Raw genomic sequence first — 25,325 nt, 5'->3', positions numbered from 1 at the left:
TCTCCTGCAATAGGGTTATCAAATTAAGGTCCTACATCTGTAGATTACAGCCTTTATAAATCAAGCAGCTAAAAAACTTTTCCAAGAAAGATGAATAAGGAGTACCATCTACTACATGTGTCTAGACCTCTCCTGTTAATCTGTTAACATTGTAGTATCTAGACCTCTCCTGTTAATCTGTTAACATTGTAGTATCTAGACCTCTCCTGTTAATCTGTTAACCTTGTAGTATCTAGACCTCTCCTGTTAATCTGTTAACATTGTACTATCTAGACCTCTGCTGTTAATCTGTTAACATTGTAGTATCTAGACCTCTGCTGTTAATCTGTTAACATTGTAGTATCTAGACCTCTGCTGTTAATCTGTTAACATTGTAGTATCTAGACCTCTCCTGTTAATCTGTTAACATTGTAGTATCTAGACCTCTCCTGTTAATCTGTTAACCTTGTAGTATCTAGACCTCTCCTGTTAATCTGTTAACATTGTACTATCTAGACCTCTGCTGTTAATCTGTTAACATTGTAGTATCTAGACCTCTGCTGTTAATCTGTTAACATTGTAGTATCTAGACCTCTGCTGTTAATCTGTTAACATTGTAGTATCTAGACCTCTCCTGTTAATCTGTTAACATTGTAGTATCTAGACCTCTCCTGTTAATCTGTTAACATTGTAGTATCTAGACCTCTGCTGTTAATCTCTTAACATTGTAGTATCTAGACCTCTGCTGTTAATCTGTTAACATTGTAGTATCTATACCTCTGCTGTTAATCTGTTAACATTGTAGTATCTTGTGTTAGTATGAACTACTGGTTGAAGATGTGGTTTCAAGTGAGAACATAAATAACTAAGCAATGACATTTAGGTCAAAGTTTTCAAACTGTCAACAAGGCTTTATGAATATATTTCTATATCATTCAACAACATTAATGATTAAAGTCTATTTGGGTTTATTGAAAGAGACAATGAAATATTTGTTCCAAAGTGAAATCTTTATTTTCATCAGTTCATCAAAGCAAACATTCCTACAGTATCTAATAGTAATAAAACAGAACACATCACATCTAACACTGATACAACCTCAGTCTACAGAGAGGATTGATACATGAACTCAAGCAAAGCCCCCTGTTAGTCTACATGTCAGTGATCAATAAGACAGAGAACATCTGATCTCAGAACAGAGTCAAAGCAGAGGAACCAGCAGCCTCTCTCCACAGGGGTGTGTGACTGAGGGGTCCTAACCAGAACAGTCAGCCCTCCTCAAGGTCTTGGTGACTGGAGTTTGGGAATTCTGCTGGGCTTCACAGGTCACCTCTCCTGCCTTGGTCCACTCCTGGGTAGTGAGAGTCAGGGTGCTGCTCCAGCTGTATAGACCGTCCTTCTCCAGGACCCCGGTACTGGTCTTCTGGTTCTTGGTGGTCCCGTCCACTTTCCAGCTCAAGGTCCAGTCTGAGGGGAAGCCTTTGTTGGCCAGACACGTCAGTGTGGCTGTTGTTGTACTGGACAGTTAATCACTAGAGGGGGGCAGGACGGTGAGGGTGGGGGCACTGTTACCTGGGACAAACAGAACACATCAACTGCATCAACTATGTCTAAAAGATTTATAAAAGCAATAGTAATATAAATGAATTTATTTGGAAATGCCTTCTAAATATAATGTAGTTAGATTGGTAAAAGATTTGAAGAAAACACAAAACATAATATGATTGATATACAAAGCAGATTTATGAACAATATGAGTCAAGTGTAAGTGGTTAACTTTAGCGTCACTAGAACGTCAGATATTTTAGGATTGTTTCTGATCAGAATACTCAGAACATCTACAGTATATGAAGATAATCCAACAGGTTGTATACAAACATAAGACTCTTTCACAAAGCAACAATTACTGCAATAACCAACACTTTAAGAGTTATAAATTCTGCTCTCATACAAATCAGAAATTCTAATTAACCTACTATTTAACATTTTGATTGAATAAAATATTATTTGAAAGAAGGCTCAGTGAAAAGCAATAGAAAAGTGCAATGTTTTTAAAATAAGTATTTATTAAATCATAATATATTTAAGAAAGTAAAAAAAAAAAATGTAATCAGAAAGAAATATGAAGAGAGCTTGTTACTTACTTCCAACATCTAGTCTGGTGCCGCTACCAAAAGTCCTCCACAGTGATACAATCCCTATTACTGCTGGTACAAACCCTCCTGACCATTGGACAAGCTGATTTTCTTTAGACTGTGGTTCAAATATCGAACTCTAGTACGGTATGAATACTTAGCAAATATTGTTTTATCTTCTTCATTTGTTTATTTTTTTAAACCTACTGTTTATTGTACATTTTCTACTAGGTGCAGTATGTTTATTCATACAGCTAGTCTAAAATGTAGGCTAATCACTTCCATCTTTCAAAAATGCAGGTCAAATTTGATTAAATGTAATAACATTCATATTGTAATTGCCCATAATATGTGAAGGCTGTGTGTATTTAAAAAACTTTTAAGATTTTTTTTTTTTTTCTTATCCTCAATATTGAGGCTAAATGGATAGAGAAATTGAAACATGACATCAAAACGTGAATAAAAGAGTTAATTTGGTGTTTACTTACTTCCAACATCAAGTCTGGTGCCGCTACCAAAAGTCCACCACAATGATACAATCCCTATTACTGCTCGTACAAAAACCTCTCTGTGTTGTGATGCTGCAGCTGTTACAGTGAAGATCACTCATACAGAATCATAATCAACACTAACACACTTTAACATCTTACAGGTAGAACAAACACTTAGCTGTTTCTAAGTAATATAAATATGAATTGTATCTTAAATCCAGATATTAGTCCTTTTTCCTTCCTCTGTGTATCAGGTTTTCTCCTAGTTTGGAGGTACAGTCCAGCATTAGATCAGAGTTGCTAGTATTCCTCCATATTGTCCATATGAAAGACAACAGCAGCAGCAGTAGTGATAGTGATCCTTGTTGTATATTCCTTTATTAAACATGTTGATCTCAGATTTAACAGTGGTGGTAAAGTCACAGAGGACAGACAACACTACCAGAGAAATCCTACCAGCTTTAGTTTAGAGAAGTGTTCACTAACTGATTAGAGGAACTTACATCAGAGATCAAGCATGAGTGAACAGACAGTTCATTATATCTGATGTGGCAGGGTCAACAGACAATCACAATCACGGATTACAAAAAAAACCCAGCCCCGTTGTGAACATCGATGCCTTGCTCCCAGACAAATTAAACAATCTCTTTGCTCGCTTTGAGTACAATACAGTGCCACTGATACGTCCCGCTACCAAAGCCTGTGGGCTCTCCTTCTCTATGGCCAATGTGAGTAAAACAGTTACACGTGTTAACCCTCGCAAGGCTGCCGGCCCAGACTGCATCCCTAGCCGTGTCCTCAGAGCAAGCGCAGACCAACTGGCTGGTGTGTTTACAGACATATTCAATCAATCCCTATCCCAGTCTGTTGTCCCCACATGCTTGAAGATGGCCACCATTATTCCTGTTTCTAAGAAAGCTAAGGTAACTGAACTAAATGACTATCACCCTGTAGCACTCATTTCTGTCATCATGAAGTGCTTTGAGAGACTAGTCAAGGATCATATCACCTCCACCCTACCTGACACACTAGACCCACTCCAATTTGCTTACCGCACCAATAGGTCCACAGACGATGCCATCACACCGTCTGGACAAGAGGAATACCTATGTAAGAGTGCTGTTCATTGACTACAGCTCAGCATTCAACACCATAGTACCCTCCAAACTCATCATTAAGCTTGAGACCCTGGGTCTCGAACCCGCCCTGTGCCACTGGGTCCTGAACTTTCTGACGGGCCGCCCCCAGGTGGTGAAGGTAGGAAACAACTTCTCCACTCCGCTGATCCTCAACACTGGGGCCCCACAAGGGTGCGTTCTCAGCCCTCTCCTGTACTCCTTGTTCACCCATGATTGCTTGGCTATGCACGCCTCCAACTCAGTCATTAAGTTTGGAGACGACACTACAGTGGTAGGCTTGATTATCAACAACGACGAGACGGCCTACAGGGAGGAGGTGAGGGGCCTCGGAGGGTGGTGTCAGGAAAATAACCTCTCACTCAACGTCAACAAAACAAAGGAGATGATTGTGGACTTCAGGAAACAGCAGAGGGAGCACCCCCCCCCCCCCCCAATCCACATCGATGGGACTGTAGTGGAGAAGGTGAAAAGTTTTAAGTTCCTTGGCGTACACATCACGGACAAACTGAAATGGTCCACCCACACAGACAGCGTGGTGAAGAAGGCACAACAGCGCCTCTTCAACCTCAGGAGGCTGAAGAAATTTGGCTTGTCACCAAAAACACTCACAAACTTTTACAGATACACAATAAAGAGCATCGTGTCGGCCTGTATCACCGCCTGGTACGGCAACTGCACCGTCCTCAACCATAAGGCTCTCCAGAGGGTAGTGAGGTCTGTACAACGCATCACCGGGGGCAAGCTCCCTGCCCTCCAGGACACCTACAGCACCCGATGTCACAGGAAGGCCAAAAAGATCATCAAGGACATCAACCACCCGAGCCACTGCCTGTTCACCCCGCTATCATCCAGAAGGCGAGGTCAGTACAGGTGCATCAAAGCTGGGACCGAGAGACTGAAAAACAGCTTCTATCTCAAGGCCATCAGACTGTTAAACAGCCATCACTAACATAGAGAGGCTGCTGCCAACATACAGACTCAATCTCTGGCCACTTTAATAAATGGATCACTAGTCACTTTAAATAACGGCACTTTAATAATATTTACATTAGAGGTCGACCGATTAATCGGAATGGCCGATTTAATTAGGGCCGATTTCAAGTTTTCATAACAATCGGAAATCGGTATTTTTAGACGCCGATTTGGTTAGACCTTTTATGTAACTAGGCAAGTCAGTTAAGAACACATTCTTATTTTCAATGACGGCCTAGGAACGGTGGGTTAACTGCCTTGTTCAGGGGCAGAACGACAGATTTTTACCTTGTCAGCTCGGGGATTCAATCTTGCAACCTTACGGTTAACTAGTCCAACGCTCTAACCACCTGCTTTACATTGCACTCCACGAGGAGCCTGCCTGTTACGGGAATGCAGTAAGAACCCAAGGTAAGTTGCTACCTAGCATTAAACTTATCTTATAAAAACAATCAATCAATCATAATCACTAGTTAACTAGTTAACTACACACACCATAAACATCAATGCCTTTCTTAAAATCAATACACAGAAGTATATATTTTTAAACCTGCATATTTAGCTAAAAGAAATCCAGGTTAGCAGGCAATATTAACCAGGTGAAATTTTGTCATTTCTCTTGCGTTCATTGCACGCAGAGTCAGGGTATATGCAACAGTTTGGGCCGCCTGGCTCGTCGCAAACTAATTTGCCAGAATTGTACGTAATTACGACATAACATTGAAGGTTGTGCAATGTAACAGGAATATTTAGACTTAGGGATGCCACCTGTTAGATAAAATACGGAACGGTTCCGTATTTCACTGAAAGGAAAAACGTTTTGTTTTCGAGATGATAGTTTCCGGATTCGACCATATTAATGACCAAAGGCTCGTATTTCTGTGTGTTATTATGTTATAATTAAGTCTATGATTTGATAGAGCAGTCTGACTGAGCGGTGGTAGGCAGCAGCAGGCTCGTAAGCATTCATTCAAACAGCACTTTCGTGCGTTTTGCCAGCAGCTCTTTGCTGTGCTTCAAGCATTGCGCTGTTTATGACTTCAAGCCTATCAACTCCCAAGATTAGGCTGGTGTAACCGATGTGAAATGGCTAGCTAGTTAGCGGGTGCGCGCTAATTGCGTTTCAAACGTCACTCGCTCTGAGACTTGGAGTAGTTGTTCCCCTTGCTCTGCATGGGTAACGCTGCTTCGAGGGTGGCTGTTGTCGTTGTGTTCCTGGTTCGAGCCCAGGTAGGAGCGAGGAGAGGGACGGAAGCTATACTGTTACACTGGCAATACTAAAGTGCCTATAAGAACATCCAATAGTCAAAGGTATATCAAATACAAATCGTATAGAGAGAAATAGTCCTATAATAACTACAACCTAAAACTTCTTACCTGGGAATATTGAAGACTCATGCTAAAAGGAACCACCAGCTTTCATATGTTCTCATGTTCTGAGCAAGGAACTTAAATGTTAGCTTTCTTACATGGCACATATTGCACTTTTACTTTCTTCTCCAACACTTTGTTTTTTGCAATATTTAACCAATTTGAACGTTTCATTATTTATTTGAGGCTAAATTGATTTTATTGATGTATTATATTAAGTTAAAATAAGTGTTCATTCAGTATTGTTGTAATTGTCATTATTACAAATAAATAAATAATCGGCCGATTAATCAGTATCGGGGTTTTGACCAGCCAATAATCGGTATCAGTATCGGCGTTGAAAAATCCTAATCGGTCGACCTGTAATTTACATATCCTACATTACTCATCTCTTATGCATATACTGTATTCTACACCATCTACTGCATCTTGCCTACGCCGCACGGCCATCGCTCATCCATATATTTATACATACATATTTTTATTCATCCCTTTACATTTGTATGTATAAGGTAGTCGTTGTGATTTTGTTAGATTACTTGTTAGCTATTACTGCACTGTCGGAAGTAGAAGCACAAGCATTTCGCTACACTCGCATTAACATCTGCTAACCATGTGTATGTGACCAATAACATTTCATTTGATCATCATCAGAATAAAAATATAATGGTGGTGTTACATAAAAGTTACCATACATTAGTTATCCAAGTAAACAGTTGCCGTTTGCTGTTATAAAAGCTGTGACATGAAGGATAAAATACTCTAATTATTGGAGCCTACTTGGAAACTGAAATAGATTTGAAACATTAATTTGCATAATGCATCTGCGCCGCTGCTCTAAGAGCATTTATATCTCTGTGAGTTTAACACTTCATGACTGAGAGCTGTTCTTCATGACAACAGAACCCACAACAACCATGACTTTTATCACCATCTTCATCTGGACACTTGCTTTCTGCTTTCAAGGTTACAGTTTTCAGAATTTATTGTTGAAGATTAATCTAATCTATAGTGTATACATGTACAGTATATCAGTGTTAATATTTCTATTCAGAACTATTCATCACAATATGTAATATTTCATTTATATAAATGTTTTTATTCTCTGTTTCAGAATCTAGAGGACAGTACACTGTGACTCAGACTCCTGCAGTGAAAGCTGTTGTCCCAGAACAGACAGTCTCTCTGAACTGTAAAACCAGCAGTAATGTTTACAACAATAACTATCTAGCCTGGTACCAACAGAAACCTGGAGGAGCTCCTAAACTCCTTATTTACCGTGCTACAACACTTCAGTCTGGGACTCCATCTAGATTCAGTGGTAGTGGATCTGGGAGTGACTTCACTCTGACCATCAGTGGAGTCCAGGCTGAAGATGCAGGAGATTACTACTGTCAGAGTGAACACAGTGGTGAAGTGTTCACACAGTGATACAGAGCCGTACAAAAACCTCCCTCAGATTTTACAGTAACTGCACTAGTTGAGTGTGACTGTTGGTGCTGTGGGGGAAGACACAGTGACCTGGAACACTGACTGAACTAAAATACTCTGAGCTAAATATATCAGTGATGCTGACTATAATGTAAACTCATCCACCCTCATGTTAAATCAGTCCTTAAGTGATAACACCCATAGGTCCAGATTGCATTAGTATTCCTCCTATGTTGCCGTAGTTAATATGTAAACATTGCCTTTACATGTCACATAATACGTTGAATGGACTCTGTGCAACAACAGTGTCTCACATCATTTCAGAACAAAAACCCCAGTCTCTGTAAGATCCCTTTGTCAGGTAATGAATTTCAAGCAATTATTCAACCATATTTATTGAGATGGATTAACAAAGTTATAAGCCCCTAAAACAATGTGAGTTTCTGTCAAGAGCAAGACCTCTGTCTTGCTAGAACCTTCCAGCACCTTGCCAGACTCTAATGTAGTCCAGTTAAACCTAGTTTACCAATCAGGGCCATGATTGTCTGGACAATCAGCCCCAACCTTTAAAATGCTGCTGCTCACACAAACCTCTTCAACAGGTCTCCTACACGGAGGCGGTGGAAATAGTTGTAGGAGTTGAGCTGAGGAAGCTATGGCAGTGGATGCCCCAGAGCCTGAGAATGACATTGAGGGATCCTGATACACTGATCCTGAAGAAGGTGGATTTTGACGCGTTTATTGTGCAGGTGATATATTGTACTGCCCAACCAAACAAGAAATCCAAGAAACTGGACATAATTGTTTCTGCAGCTGAAAGGTTTTTGGGTCTTCAGGAATTAACAGCCGAAGCATTGCAGGGAATACTGTCTGAAGATGTTTCTCCCTGCCAGCCCCCTGAGACTGTGTAGGGAGGGACCTGATTAGACAGGTGACTTTGACCTATGGAGTACTTAGATATTTGTTGATTTTATTTTACGAACATTTTTCACCCCTCTCCCTTTTTTAGACATAAATTAAGTGCAGTAATACACCTTGTTTTGTAGTCTGAAAAAAACCCGAAAATAATAATAAAAATGACTACAGTTTCCTAGTAGGACCAAAAAAGTTCATTTGCATAAAGAGGACACTTTGCATTAGCAGCACATGCTTCAGTGCTCTGGTAGTGTTTATAGCCCTGTGAGTTTAACACTTCATGTCTGAGAGCTGTCCTTCATGACAACAGAACCCACAACAACCATGACTTTTATCACTATCTTCATCTGGACACTTGCTTTCTGCTTCCAAGGTTACAATTTTTTGAATGAATTGAATGTACACTATCAACATGTATATATCAATGTTACTATTTCTTTCAAAATGATTGATTACTAAATGTAATACTTCACTCATATAAATGTTTTTATTATATTTTTCAGAATCCAGAGGACAGTACACTGTGACTCAGACTCCTACAGTGAAAGCTGTTGTCCCAGGACAGACAGTCTCTCTGAACTGTAAAACCAGCAGTAATGTGCATGGTAATGTCTATCTAGCCTGGTACCAGCAGAAACCTGGAGGAGCTCCTAAACTCCTTATTTACTATGCTACATCACTTCAGTCTGGGACTCCATCTAGATTCAGTGGTAGTGGATCTGGGAGTGACTTCACTCTGACCATCAGTGGAGTCCAGGCTGAAGATGCAGGAGATTACTACTGTCAGAGTGAACACTGCCCTAGTAGCTGTGTGTTCACACAGTGATACAGAGCCGTACAAAAACCTCCCTCAGTCAGACTGCACAGTGACTGTACTGTTACAGCTGGGTCCTACTGCAGGTGCTGAGGGGGAAGAGACAGTGACATGGAACACTGACTGAACTAAAATACACTGTGCTAAATATATCAGTGATGGTGACTATAATGTAACCTTATCCAACTTCATGTTAAATCATTCCTGAACTGACAACACCCATAGGTCCAGACTACATAAATATGCCTTCTCTTTTGCTATGGCTAACAAACCTTTTATTAACATTTCAGACAATAAATTGAATAGACTCCATCTATGTGAAGTAATAATGTCTCCCATAATTTCAGAATAAGTATCCCAGTCTCTGTTAGGCCCCTGTATTGGGTAGTGCATTTCAAGTCAAGATTGAACCATATTTACTGAGACCATATAACATGATTATGACCCATTAGAACAACCTGAGGTTCTGTCATACAAGAGACAGTGACATGGAACACTGGTTAGTGAAGTCAACTTTGAATATGTTTAGAAAGCATCATTCTAATCACATGTTCCTCATCATCATCATCATCAATGTAGTGCTCCTTCAAAAGTCATTTGAAGTTCTAAAATACCCACAATACCAGTCCAATATGCAAAACAAGATGTAGAGACGTAAAGAAACAGGAGGTGTTACATCAGCATCAGCCCCCTAAATCAAATCCCCATATGAACCTCACAACCAAATATTGATCTGATGATCCAGCATTATATTAACTATTTTAATGAGCAGGTTACTGGCTGTTACATCTGTGATTGAGACATGATGTTGGATCTGTGAATGAAACATGCTGCTGGGCTCAAACAGACATACAGTATTATCTATCATTAATTACATAGTGGCATATCTGTTGTCTCTCTCTCCCTGAAGTCCCTCAGTCAGGTATTGAATTTCAAGCAAAGAATCTACAATATTTATTGAGATTATATAACATTATTATAACCCCCTAAAACGTCCTGTGGTTATGTCAAGGCAAAACGCCTCCTGCCACACCTGGCTAGATCCTTTCAGCACGTTCCCAGGCCTTTAATTGAGCCGAGCTGAGGCTTGTTAACCACTTAAGACCCTGATTGGCTGAACAATCAGCCTCATCCTTTAAAATGCTGCTGCTCACACAGATCTCTCCAATGAATGGAGGTTGTGAGAAGGTGAAGGAAGCATGGAGAGGTCAGGAACAGAAGTTGGGTTTTGGAGAAACACCATCAGTGCTCTGCAAGCAATGTAGCTGATGAAGGTGTGGCAAGAGTGTGGTGAACAGATAGATGTGATTGTGAACAGCGAGGGAGAAGAGCTGAGTGTAGTGGGAAGATGTTTGTTGAGGAAGAATGGTGTCAGACATGATAAAGAAGAATCTGGACCAATAGGAGTGTCATTTCTGAGGAGGTGGACCCTTGCCTTTTGTGTGCAGGAGGGCATGGGACAGAGGATTGTGTAGTTTCGGTGGATACAGTTGTGTGTCAACTGTAGGGGTGCTAATGTTGCTGGAGATCGTAAGTGTCAGGTGTGAGAGAGGCAGGTTGACGTGACCAGAGTAGTGCAGAGGGTGTCATATGCTGAGGCAATGAAGGAAGTGGAACTTCAACTACAGTTTCCCTGGGGGATCAATAAAGACTGTTTGCATAGAGAGGACACTTTGCATAGACAGCACATGCTTCAGTGATCTGGTAGTGTTTATAGCCCTGTGAGTTTAACACTGCATGACTGAGAGCTGTCCTTCATGACAACAGAACCCACAACAACCATGACTTGTTTCACCATCTTCATCTGGACACTTGCTTTCTGCTTTCAAGGTTACAGTTTTTTGGAATTTATTGTTGAAAATTAATTAAATCTACAGTGTTTACATGTACAGTATATCAATGCTAATATTTCTATTCAGAACTAGAAATTACTATGTAATATTTCATTCATATCAATGTTTTTATTATATTTTTCAGAATCCAGAGGACAGTACGTTGTGACTCAGACTCCTACAGTGAAAGCTGTTGTCCCAGGACAGACCGTCTCTCTGAACTGTAAAACCAGCAGTGATGTGTATAGTGGTTACTATCTAGCCTGGTATCAACAGAAACCTGGAGGAGCTCCTAAACTCCTTATTTACTATGCTACAACACTTCAGTCTGGGACTCCATCTAGATTCAGTGGTAGTGGATCTGGGAGTGACTTCACTCTGACCATCAGTGGAGTCCAGGCTGAAGATGCAGGAGATTACTACTGTCAGAGTTACCATAGCAGTGGTGATGTGTTCACACAGTGATACAGAGCCGTACAAAAACCTCCCTCAGTCAGACTGCACAGTGACTGTACTGCTACAGCTGGGACCTACTGCAGGGGAAGAGACAGTGACATGGAACGCTGATCAGTAGAGGATGTCAACTTTGAGTATGTTTACAAAGCATCATTCAGATCACATGTTCCCCATCATCCTCATCATACTTGTGAATAATTGTCATGGTTATGAAGTTACATTTACATTTTAGTCATTTAGCAGACGCTCTTATCCAGAGAGACTTACAGTAGTGAATGCATACATTTCATACAATTTCATACATTTTTTTTTTTTTCTGTGCTGGCCCCCCGTGGGAATCAAACCCACAACCCTGGTGTTGCAAACACCATGCTCTACCAACTGAGCTACAGGGAAGGCTGAAGTTCACTTATACAAGTTACATGAAGTTTTAAAACACACATTACCTGTTCATAATCAGAGTCAGATCCACAGATGTTAAAAGAAACAATTGTGACTTTGCATCAGCCCCATAATTCGAATCCCCATATGAACCTCACAACCAAATATGTGATGTGATCATCTAGCATTATATTGCCTGTTTTGATGAGCAGGTTACTGACTGTTACATCTGTGACTGAGACATGATGCTGGGCTCAAACATGAAACATGTTTAAATAATATATGTTTTATCTGTCATTAATTATGTGATGGAATATCTGTTATTGTAACTTCACTGAATCCACCATAGAGGTTAAAACCAGTCACTCCCTCATATCTGGCCCAGTCCAGGGTATTTCAGGCTGTGAAACTGTTAAACTTCTAGACTGGTAGCTGTGGGAGTGAAACTGAGATTTACATAGACAGGACTGGGTGGTTCTGCTTGTCCCAGAATAGAGCAGCACTGTCACCAGATGTTCACTCTGTTCCCAGGGGGTTGGAGGTATAGAAGACTCTATGACAATCGTGAAACTGTGATACTGGTTATATTATGTGGATCTTGTAAAACAAATGTAGTTAATGTAGGTGTGATCACATTGGTGAGAGTCCAAGATATCGATCAAATGTTCAATAACATTAGCATACTGTCTTTATGAGTCTATAAATCAAGCAGGTAAAAAACTGTCCAAGAAAAAATGAATAAGGAGTACCATCTACTGCATGTGTCTAGACCTCTCCTGTTAATCTGTTAACATTGTAGTATCTACACCTCTGCTGTTAATCTGTTAACATTGTAGTGTCTAGACCTCTCCTGTTAATCTGTTAACATTGTAGCATCTAGACCTCTCCTGTTAATCTGTTAACATTGTAGTGTCTAGACCTCTCCTGTTAATCTGTTAACATTGTAGTATCTAGACCTCTCCTGTTAATCTGTTAACATTGTAGTGTCTAGACCTCTCCTGTTAATCTGTTAACATTGTAGTATCTAGACCTCTCCTGTTAATCTGTTAACATTGTAGTGTCTAGACCTCTCCTGTTAATCTGTTAACATTGTAGTATCTAGACCTCTCCTGTTAATCTGTTAACATTGTAGTATCTAGACCTCTCCTGTTAATCTGTTAACATTGTAGTATCTAGACATCTCCTGTTAATCTGTTAACATTGTAGTATCTAGACCTCTCCTGTTAATCTGTTAACATTGTAGTGTCTAGACCTCTCCTGTTAATCTGTTAACATTGTAGTATCTAGACCTCTCCTGTTAATCTGTTAACATTGTAGTATCTAGACCTCTCCTGTTAATCTGTTAACATTGTAGTATCTAGACCTCTCCTGTTAATCTGTTAACATTGTAGTATCTAGACCTCTCCTGTTAATCTGTTAACATTGTAGTATCTAGACCTCTCCTGTTAATCTGTTAACATTGTAGTATCTAGACCTCTCCTGTTAATCTGTTAACATTGTAGTATCTAGACCTCTCCTGTTAATCTGTTAACATTGTAGTATCTAGACCTCTGCTGTAACCTGTTAACATTGTAGTATCTAGACCTCTCCTGTTAATCTGTTAACAATGTAGTATCTAGACCTCACCTGTTAATCTGTTAACATTGTAGTATCTAGACCTCTCCTGTTAATATGTTAACATTGTAGTATCTAGACCTCTCCTGTTAATCTGTTAACATTGTAGAATCTAGACCTCTCCTGTTAATCTGTTAACATTGTAGTATCTAGATCTCTCCTGTTAATCTGTTAACATTGTAGTATCTAGACGTCTGCTGTTAATCTGTTAACATTGTAGTATTTTGTGTTAGTATGAACTACTGGTTGATGACAATGTGGTTTCAAGTGAGAACATAAATAACTAAGCAACGACATTTAGGTCTGATCGTTTTAAAATAAACTGTGAAATAGGCTTTATGAATACATTTCTCTACCATTCAACAACATTTAAGACCAAAGTCTAATTATAGAAAGAAAAAATACAAATATTTGTTCCAAAGAGAAATCTTTATTTTCATCTATTTATCAAAGCATCAAAGCAAACATTCCTACAGTATCTAATAGTAATAAAACAGAACACATCACATCTAACACTGATACAACCTCAGTCTACAGAGAGGATTGACACATGAACTCAAGCAAAGCCCCCTGTTAGTCTACATGTCAGTGATCAATAAGACAGAGAACATCTGATCTCAGAACAGAGTCAAAGCAGAGGAACCAGCAGCCTCTCTCCACAGGGGTGTGACTGAGGGGTCCTACCCAGAACAGTCAGCCCTCCTCAGGGTCTTGGTGACTGGAGTCTGGGAATTCTGCTGGGCTTCACAGGTCACCTCTCCTGCCTTGGTCCACTCCTGGGCAGTGAGAGTCAGGGTGCTGCTCCAGCTGTACAGGCCATCCTTCTCCAGGACCCCGGTACTGTCCTCCTGCTTCTGGCTGGTCCCGTCCACTTTCCAGCTCAAGGTCCAGTCTGAGGGGAAGCCCTTGTTGGCCAGACACGTCAGTGTTGCTGTTGTTGTACTGGACAGCTCCTCACTAGATGGGGGAAGGACGGTGAGGGTGGGGGCACTGTTACCTGGAACAAACAGAACACATCAACTAAGTAACTACATCAAGTACAGCTACAGCAAGAGATTATCTTCAGGAAAGTACACATCAAATTAAAGTAAATTAGAAATGCCCTCTAAATATCAATGTTAAAGTTAGATTGTTTAGAATATGTGGAGAAAACCCTGTAGTAATATGATACTGTCACGTCCTGACCCTAGTAAGATGTCATTTTCTATAGTAGAGTAGGTCAGGGCGTGACAGGGGGTGTTTTGGGTGGTTTGTCTAGGTTTTACATTTCTATGTTTTGTTCTAGTATTCTATTTCTATGTTAGAGGTTTTTGGGATGATCTCCAATTAGAGGCAGCTGGTTCGCGTTGTCTCTAATTGGAGATCATATTTATGCTGGGTTTTTTTCTAGTGTGTTTGTGGGCAGTTGTTTTCTGTTTAGTTAGTGTGTTGGCTGTCGTTTGTTTTCTTGGTTTAAGTGTTATCATTAAAAGTAAAAGATGAGCACTCAACACGCTGCGCCTTGGTCCCCTTTATATGACAACCATTACAGATACAGCATATTTATAAACCAAACAAGTATAAAGTGTTTAAATAACTAGAGTTTCCAGTCATACAGTGAAGATCACTCATACAGAATCATAATCAACACAAATACACATTAACATCTTCCAGGTAGAACAAACACTTCATATTAGCTGTTTCTAAGTAATAAAAATATGAATTGTATCTTAAATCCAGATATTAGTCATTTTTCCTTCCTCTGTGTATCAGGTGTTCTCCTAGTCTGGAGGTACAGTCCAGCATTAGATCAGTGTTGCTAGTATTCCTCCATATTGTCCATATGAAAGACAACAGCAGCAGCAGTAGTGATAGTGATCCATGTTGTATATTCCTTTATTAAACATGTTGATCTCAGATTTAACAGTGGTGGTAAAGTCACAGAGGACAGACAACACTACCAGAGGAATCCTACCAGCTTTAGTTTAGAGAAGTGTTCACTAACTGATTAGAGGAACTTACATCAGAGACCAAGCATGAGTGAACAGACAGTTCATTATATCTGATCATCTGTTTGATGTTATTAAAGGGGCAGCAGGTAGGTAGCAGTTAGAGCGTTGGGCCAGTAACTGAAAGGTCACTAGTTTGAAAATCTGGGCCGACAAGGTGAAAAATTTGCTGATGTGACCTTGAGTAACGCACTTAACCCTAATTGCACCATGGTTGCCATTGGCAATGGCAGACCCTGGCCTTGACCCCACTCTCTGAGGTTGTCTCAGGGGGAGTTGGGATATGCAACAAAAAATACATTTCCAATTCACACTTGGGCATCAAACTCACGTGTACATGTGTGAATTAAGACAAATTTAAGTACCCACCTAATTATTATAAAATAAATCTCAAAATATATTCTGATGGGATACTACTTGGAACCTGAAATAGATTTGAAACATTAATTTGCATAATGCATCTGCTCCGCTGCTCTAAGAGCATTTATATCTCTGTGAGTTTAACACTTCATGACTGAGAGCTGTCCTTCATGACAACAGAACCCACAACAATCATGACTTTTATCACCATCTTCATCTGGACACTTGTCTTCTGCTTTCAAGGTTACAGTTTTTGGAATGTATTGTTGAAAATGAATTAAAACTACAGTGTTTAAATGTCCAGTATATCAATTTTAATATTTCTATTCAGAACTATTCATTACTATATGTAATATTTCATTCATATCAATGTTTTTATTATATTTTCAGAATCCAGAGGACAGTACGTTGTGACTCAGACTCCTGCAGTGAAAGCTGTTGTCCCTGGACAGACAGTCTCTCTGAACTGTAAAACCAGCAGTGATGTGCATGGTGGTTACTATCTAGCCTGGTACCAGCAGAAACCTGGAGGAGCTCCTAAACTCCTTATTTACTCTGCTACAACACTTCAGTCTGGGACTCCATCTAGATTCAGTGGTAGTGGATCTGGGAGTGACTTCACTCTGACCATCAGTGGAGTCCAGGCTGAAGATGCAGGAGATTACTACTGTCAGAGTTACCATAGCAGTGGTCATGTGTTCACACGGTGATAGAGTCGTACAAAAACTTTGAATATGATTAGAACATATGATACAAATCACACGTTCTCCAACCTCCTCATTATCGTCCTCATCATCATCATCATCATTTATATCATCATCATGGTTGTAACTGGTTATATTGGTAATGAACTGAAAGTGTGTACAAAAGTTATGAAACGGTTTGAAAGACATTACCAGTCCATATGCAGAGTAAGATCTACAGAAGTAAAAGAAAAGTGATGTTAAATCATCATCAGCCCCTCAAACCAAATCCCTACATGCACTTCACAACCAAATATTGATGTGATCATCTAGCATGTATTAAACCTTTTCATGATCTGTGAATGAGACATGATACTGGGCTCAAACATGAGACACGTTTACGTAGAGACATACACTACACACTATCATCGTAAAGTATAATCTTTTTTTTATCTGTCATCAATTACTTGGTGCCTTATCTGTTATGTTGTAACAATGCCTCTCGATGGAGGGGGGTGTGTGGAATCAGGAGCAGGAGAGCAGAAGGGTTCCAGGAAAATCAACAGTTTAATTGGGCGCTCCTAAAGCGCAACGACACACACAGGGGAGAAATCTTGACTCCGCTAGCCACAAGCAATATGTCCATGGGAAACACCTTACATGTACCCTACAGCAAATAATCCCGCACAGCCTAACCTGCAGCGGGGAAATATAAACCCACCGAAATCAGAAAAACAAGACACAGGTGTGTAAAACCAGACAGAACTAAATGAAAAGGAAAATGGGATTGGTGGCAGCTAGTAGGCCGGCGACGACGACCGCCGAGCTCCGCCCAAACAGGGAGAGGAGCCACCTTCGGTGGAAGTCGTGACATATGTGTCCCTCCCTGAATCCGCCATAGAGGTTCAAATCAGTCACCTCCCTCACATCAGTCCCAGTCCAGGGTGTCAGCGAGTGACACTGGTCAAGTGCTAGACTAGTAGCTGTAGGAGTGAAACTGAGATTTACATAGACAGGGCTGGGTGGTTCTGCTTGTCCCAGAATAGACCAGCACTGTCACCAGATGTTCAGCCAGGGGGAAGAGACAGTGACATGGACCACTGACTGAACTAAACAGTGGCGGTCTGTGCCATTTAAGATGAGGGAGCATGATTATTTTTTTGTATGTGTATTGGCCTTATTTCTATTACAGCATATTGGATGACTGTCATTGATATTCCATTCACCCAGTTTAACATAGATTGGTTTAGGCTACTAAATATTACTTGCATTTTCCCTATACCCATCATGAGGTTCCTACAACCTAGCCTATGAATTCAACGTAGGTGAACACAGCTCGAGAGAAAGATTTGTGGTGACTGACAGTGACACATGGACAGACAATGAAACATTCAATACTGCCTTGCACACTCTTGCTGACCTAGGGTGTAATCATTAGTCCAACAGTTGCAAACTGTAAGGACCGAAGCCGGACAGGAGAAGCAGGTACGGGGAGTCAGACATTTATTAGGGAACAGACAAGGAAGCAAGACAGGAACAGTGTCGGAACACGGACATGAGACAATAAATCCCGAAGCAGGGAACAGAGCTTGGGAACAGACAGATATAGGGAAGGCAATAACACAAGTAACTGAGTACACGTGAGTCAAATGATCGCTGATGCGTGTGACAGGGGGGAAGGCAGGTGTGCGTACTGATGGTGGCTTGAGTGTGTAATGCTGGAGATCCTGGCCCCCTCGAGCACCAGGGGGAGGAAGAGCGGGAGCAGGCGTGACAGCAAACAATAGTTTCTAATGGACAAATTCATGTATGTTTACTCCCGTTTCACTCCGTTTCCTTCCATTTAAGAAATGTTTTTCAACAGAATCGGCGGAATGAATACACCCCTGATCACATGCAAACAGTTCACTTTCGTAGCCACATACAAACAGGTCGTTGTATTCATTCTCGCATAGTTGACTTCAATGTTCAACATATCAGCTGTCTGTGACCAGGTGAAAAAACCTTTCCTAGCCAAACCTTCATATCATAACCGCAGCTAGCTCACCATATTAGCTAAAGTAACGTCATAGTCAACATAGCTAATATAACTAACTCGTTAGTAAACCCGCTACAATCATGCAGTACAGTGTACAATCAGAAAGCAGTTTAGCAGTTACACCAGCAGGCCCAAGTGGCAATACATTAGTCAAACTAAAAGCTTACAGTGCATTCGGAAAGTATTCAGACCCCTTGACTTCTTCCACATTTTGTTATGTTACAGCCTTGTTCTAAAATGGATTAAATAAAACCATTTCTTCAGCAATCTACACACAATACCCCATTATAACGAAGTGGAAACAGTTTTTAGAAATGTTTACTAATTTATTCAAAACTAAAAACAAAAATACCATATTGACATAAGTATTCAGATCCTTTGCTATGAGACTCAAAATTGAGCTCAGATGCATCCTGTTTCCATTGATCATCCTTGAGATGTTTCTAAAACTTGATTACAGTCAACCTGTGGTAAATTCAATTGATTGGGCATGATTTGGAAAGGCACACACCTGTCTATATAAGGTCCCACAGTTGACAGTGCATGTCAGAGCAAAAACCAAGCCATGAGGCCGATGTAAGTGTCCGTAGAACTCAGAGACAGGATTGTGTCTAGGCACAGAACTGGGGAGGGGTACCAAAAAATGTCTGCAGCGTTGAAGGTCCCCAAGAACACAGGGACCTCCATCATTCTTAAATGGAAAAGTTTGGAACCACCAAGACTCTTCCTAGAGCTGGCTGCCCGGCCAAACTGAACCCGATGGTCACCCTGACAGAGCTCCAGACTTCCTCTGTGGAGATGGGATAACCTTCCAGAAGGACAACCATCTCTGTAGAACCCCCCCAATTAGGCCTTTATGGTAGAGTGGCCAGACGGAAGCCACTCCTCGGTAAAAGGCACATGACATCCCGCTTGGAGTTTGCCAAAAGGCTCCTAAAGACTCTCAGACCATGAGAAACAAGATTCTCTAGTCTGATGAAACCAAGATTGAACTCTGGCCTGAATGCCAAGCGTCACATCTGGAGAAAACCTGGCACCATCCTACGGGGAAGCATGTTGGTGGCATCATCATGCTATGGGGATGTTTTTCAGCGGCAGGGACTGGGAGACTAATCAGGATTGAGGCAAATAAGATTGGAGCAAAGTACAGAGACATCCTTGATGACAACCTGCTCCAGCGTGCTCAGGACCTCAGACTGGGGCGAAGGTTCACCTTCCAACAGGACAACAACCCTAAGTACACAACCAAGACAACGTAGGAGTGGCTTCAGGACAAGTCTCTTAATGTCCTTGAGTGGCCCATCCAGAGCCTGGACTTGAACCCAATCGAACATCTCTGGAGAGACCTGAAAATAGCTTTGCAGCAACACTCCCCATCCAACCTGATAGAGCTTGAGAGGATCTGATGAGAAGAATGGAAGAAACTCCCAAATACAGGTGTGCCAAGCTTGTAGAGTCATACTGTTATGTGAATTAAGTTATCAATGTTCTTAAACCGAACTTCAATGAAACTACTCAGTCTGCCCCCCAGAGTGTGTAAGATTCTGGTTGAATGAAGCAGATGGATACCCAGCCTACAAGGGTCAAAACGATGATTTATGAGAGCTCTGAAATTCATACAATGCACACAGCCTTTTATATTACCACACACACACACACACACACACACACACACACACACACACACACACACACACACACACACACACACACACACACACACACACAAACACACACACACACACACACACACACACACACACACACACACACACACACACACACACACACACACACACACAAATAAACGTACATCAGTAGAGAACTCCACCCCGCTTTAGGCGGCTGTATTTTTCCACATTCCCCAACCACCTGTCTCCTTATCTTTTGCCAGCCTAGCCGTTTTCGGGAAGTTGTTCCCCTCCCTAACTTAGGGAGGCCCTGTTCCTTTTCCTCTCACAAGGTCGTCTTATCAACTATGCCCTGTTCATTTTGAAATAGTAACAGTGTCTTACTCACACACAGATTTGGAATATAGTTTTTAACCCATTATTATAGCCTTATAATTTCGAATACATTTCAACAGGTTATATGGTTTCTGAGTGAAATAATTTAGTCAAACCTTTAATCATATAATTTCCATTACACATACCCAAGAAGACTTGAGGCTGTAACCGCCACCAAAGGTGCAACAAATTCTAAAAAACTGTTTTGCTTTGTCATTACAGGGTATTGTGTGTAGATTGATGAAGAAGAAAAACCATTTAATCCATTTTAGAATAAGGCTGTAACGTAACAAAACGTGAACGAAAAAGTCATTGGCTCTAAATACTTTCCCGAAGGCACTGTACCTTGACTTGGAAGAGTTCCAGTGTTGGTTTGCCATGGTTACTGTTGGCAGCTAGAGAAGTTGTCCAGGAGAGTATAGGATTTAGTCTAAATGATCTGTTTTTTGGACATGCAGCGCGTGGCTCTCTGGCTGTGTTGCAGGACAGCTGGGGAACAGTAGAGCCACCACTAAATGTACTTGATTATGTCAATGGTGTTCGTAATAGACTGTGCTCTGCTGCTGAAATGGCAAAAGAGAAACTGGAAAGGGCACAACTAAAGATTAAGCATATTTATGACTGTCGGTCTGAGCGTAGACAATTTAGCTCTGGTGACCAGGTTTTAGCTCTTTTACCTATTTGTAGGTTCTTCTTTGCAGGTTAAGTTCACTGGTCCTTTCACGGAGGTGCGCAAAGTGTCCGAAGAGAACTGTCTGATTGCAACTCCTAAGCGCAGGAAGGCCACCCAACTTTTTCATGTGAATTTGTTGAAACCTTACTACTCTCGTTCATCGGCATCAACTCCTGTTAAGTTAGGTGATAGTTCACTTAGAGTTGGTTCTGTCCTTTCTGCATTCTCAGGTGCCCTAGAGTCCGTTTCACCTCATATGTTGTATGAGGAGGAGAGTTCAGCTCCTGATGATGGTGTTTTTCAAGGCCATTTAAAATTTCAGAACTTTGGGGAAATTATAGTGGTGTAAAAATACTTTAAAGTACTACTTAAGTAGTTTTTAGGGGATATCTGTACTTTACGTTACTATTTATATTTTTGCCAACTTTTACTTTCACTTCACTACATTCCTAAAGAAAGTAATGTACTTTTTACTCCATACATTTTCCCTGACACCCAAAGTACTCGTTACATCCCTACTGCCTCTGATAAGGTTAGACTCATTAAACACAAATGCTTCGTTTGTAAATTAGTGTTGGAGTTTACCCCTTGCTATCCGTCAATAAAAATAAAAAAATAGTTCTGTCTGGTTTGCTTAATATAAGGAATTTTAAATTATTTCTACTTTTGCTTCTGATATTTATGTACATTTTAGCAATTCCATTTACCTTTGATACTTAAGCATATTTTAAACAAAATACTTTTAGACTTTTACTCAAGTAGTATTTTACTGGTTGACTTTCACTTTTACTTGAGTCATTTTCTATTGATGTATCTTTACTTTAACTCAAGTATGACAACTGAGTACTTTTTCCACCACTGGGAATTTGCATGCTCTATTGGGGTAAACGTATTGACAGTAATCCTGCTCTGTTTTCTGATACGCTCTCTCGTACTCATCTCATTGAGCATGATGTTGATGTTGGAGCTGCTCAGCCAATAAGACAGTGCTTCCATCGTGTTCAACTGACAAGTGCAGGCACTTAGATGCAGAAGTCAAGTACATGTTGGATAACGATATTGCTGAACATTCTTGTTCCAGTTGGGCTTCACCTTATCTGTTAGTCAAGAAGCCTGATGCATCTTTTAGGCCATGCACAGACTATCGTAAAGTTAACAACATTACGTAGCCTGGTTCCTTTCCTCTTCCTCGTATGGAGGATTGTGTTGATCAAGTGGGTTCTGCAAAATTTGTGAGCAAGTTCGATCTTCTAAAAGTGAACTGCCACATCCCATTGTCTCCTAGAGCAAGGGAGATTTGAGGTGGGATCTGTTTTTGCAGCTGTACAATTTGGACATTCGTCTTATTATGGGCAAAGAAAATGTCCTTGCCGATGCCTTGTCCCGTGCCTCAATGCCGTAGTTTTTGTCATTGTTTTGGATAACTTGCCTGTGCTCTTCTGTCTCCCTCTTGCTTCCCCGGTTCTGTCTCTCTTTCTCTCACTCTTAAAGTGCTCCTTAGGATCCAAGGTTGCTGAGGTGAGAGAGGGAGGGGCAGCCTTAAGGGCAGAGGTGTGTCTGGGGGTTTAGCTGGGTGTTTTTTTTTAAATAAGGAGGCCAGTAGGCAGAGCTTATTTGGCGCACCTGGGCCTGCAGGCTATAAAGGGTAGCCACATCAGCCAAAACTCTCACTCTTCCCTGACTGGCAGTCATAGCCAGCTAGCTAACATAGCATCCCTTTGTTTGAGCCGGGTGTTTGGGTAGGCAAAACTAGCTTGCTGCATTTGCTAGATAGCTAAGTAAGTGAAAGTGAAAGTGAAAACAATTATGAAATATAGCTATCTCTCTCTCTCTCTCTCTCTCTCTCTCTCTCTCTTGCTCCTCCTTCATTTTTTTTATAAATTAATTTGTTCAAAACTGTTTAACCTGATATGGATAGGGGGCAGTATTTTCACAGCCGGATGAAAAAACGTACCCGATTTAAACTGGTTACCTACTCAACAGCCAGTGTAATTCCGTGGCGCGATATTCAAATACCTTAGAAATGCTATTACTTCAATTTCTCAAACATATGACTATTTTACACCATTTTAAAGACAATAGTCTCGTTAATCTAACCACACTGTCCGATTTCAAAAAGGCTCTACAACGAAAGCAAAACATTAGATTATGTCAGCAGAGTACCCAGCCAGAAATAATCAGACACCCATTTTTCAAGCTAGCATATAATGTCACATAAACCCAAACCACAGCTAAATGCAGCACTAACCTTTGATGATCTTCATCAGATGACAATACTAGGACATTATGTTATACAATACATGCATGTTTTGTTCAATCAAGTTCATATTTATATCAAAAACCAGCTTTTTACATTAGCATGTGACTAGCATTCCCACCGAACACTTCCGGTGAATTTACTAAATTACTCACGATAAATGTTCACAAAAAACATAACAATTATTTTAAGAATTATAGATACAGAACTCCTTTATGCACTCGCTATGTCTGATTTTAAAATAGCTTTTCGGTGAAAGCACATTTTGCAATATTCTAAGTAGATAGCCCGGCCATCATGGCTAGCTATTTTGACACCCACCAAGTGTGGTACTCACCAAACTCCGATTTACTATTAGAAAAGTTTGATTACCTTTGCTGTTCTTCGTCAGAATGCACTCCCAGGACTTCTACTTCAATAACAAATGTTGGTTTGGTTCAAAATAATCCATAGTTATATCCAAATAGCAGCGTTTTGTTCGTGCGTTCAAGACACTATCCAAAGGGTAAACAAGGGTGACGCGCCCGACGCGTTTCGTGACAAAAAAATCAAAATGTTCCATTACCGTACTTAGAACTATGTCAAACGCTGTTTAAAATCAATGTTTATGCTATTTTTCTCGTAAAAAAGCGATAATATTCCGACCGGGAGTCGTTGTTTTCGTTCAAAGAGAGAGAAAGTAAACATGGTGTCGGCTCGTGCATGCGCCTCCAGTCTCATTGTCATCAGATCGACCACTTACAAAATGCGCTAATGTTTTTCAGCCATGGCCTGCAAAGCCACCATTCATCGTTCTGGCGCCTTCTGAGAGCCTATGGGAGCGTTAGAAAATGTCACGTCATGCCAGAGATCCCCTGTTTTGGTTAGAGATGATCAAGAAGGCCAAGAATTAGTCGGAGAGAGCGCTTCCTGTTTGGAATCTTCTCAGATTTTGGCCTGCCAAATGAGTTCTGTTATACTCACAGACACCATTCAAACAGTTTTAGAAACGTTAGGGTGTTTTCTATCCAAATCAAACAATTATATGCATATTCTAGTTACTGGGCAGGAGTAGTAACCAGATTAAATCGGGTACGTTTTTTATCCGGACGTGCAAATACTGCCCCCTATCCCCAACAGGTTAAAGACCTGGTAATCTTTTATATCAATAGCAGTCAATTATTAATCGTCACCATATTCAGTCTCATCGGAAACTCGTAAAATTCTTGGTTATCTTCACGAACCCTGGCTAACAAGTTGAATCAGCTATACAAAATGTGGTTTAATTATTTATTTACTAAATACCTAAATTATCACACAGAATGACATATGCACAGGATGGATCATACATTGATAACTAGTTATGTCATAAAAGAAAACATCCCTGGAGGGCAAAACCGATATGACGGCTGGTTACACAAAGAAAGGGGGTTGGATTTGAATGAAAGCACAGGACGACTGAGGAACAAAAGGATTGGGTCTCTATCGGACCTTCTGAAGCTATGCTATTGTAAATACAGAATCTTATGCATTCTAAATATCCGCCCATTCGGAAAAGGAAAATGCAAGAAATATATTTACTCTGAGCCGCGCTTCGATAGATTGGTCAAAGATGGAAGGCTGGGCTGCCCAGCAGAGATCTCCCTTGTCCTTGGTAGAACGGATACGTTCTAGTGCCCTGTCGTCTGGTGATAGAACGTGCACGTTGCCGTACCCTGTTGTCTGGTGGTACGATGGATACGATGTAGCACCCTGTCGTTTCGAAGAGATTCTCCATCCCTTCCCAGGCCACGCACATTCACAGCTGCTGC

General features: G+C 40.7%; 1 pseudogene and 1 gene segment (V, D, J or C); one reads left to right on the top strand and one right to left on the bottom strand.

Annotated features, from left to right (window-relative positions):
• Positions 1–970: 970 nt before the first annotated feature.
• On the bottom strand, positions 971–2,611 carry LOC115197983 (Ig kappa-b4 chain C region-like; annotated as a pseudogene).
• A 4,334-nt stretch (positions 2,612–6,945) lies between these two features.
• LOC115199060 (Ig kappa chain V region K29-213-like) lies at positions 6,946–7,641 on the top strand. The segment is given in 2 exon segments: positions 6,946–7,053; positions 7,202–7,641. Coding segments are annotated over 2 exon segments (390 nt in total).
• Positions 7,642–25,325: the final 17,684 nt, after the last annotated feature.

The sequence above is a fragment of the Salmo trutta genome, chromosome 8, assembly GCF_901001165.1.
Source record: "Salmo trutta chromosome 8, fSalTru1.1, whole genome shotgun sequence".
NCBI classification, from domain to species: Eukaryota; Metazoa; Chordata; class Actinopteri; order Salmoniformes; family Salmonidae; genus Salmo; species Salmo trutta.
The sequence above is the reverse complement of the archived record's forward strand: the minus strand, read 5'-3'. Positions and strand labels throughout refer to the sequence as shown.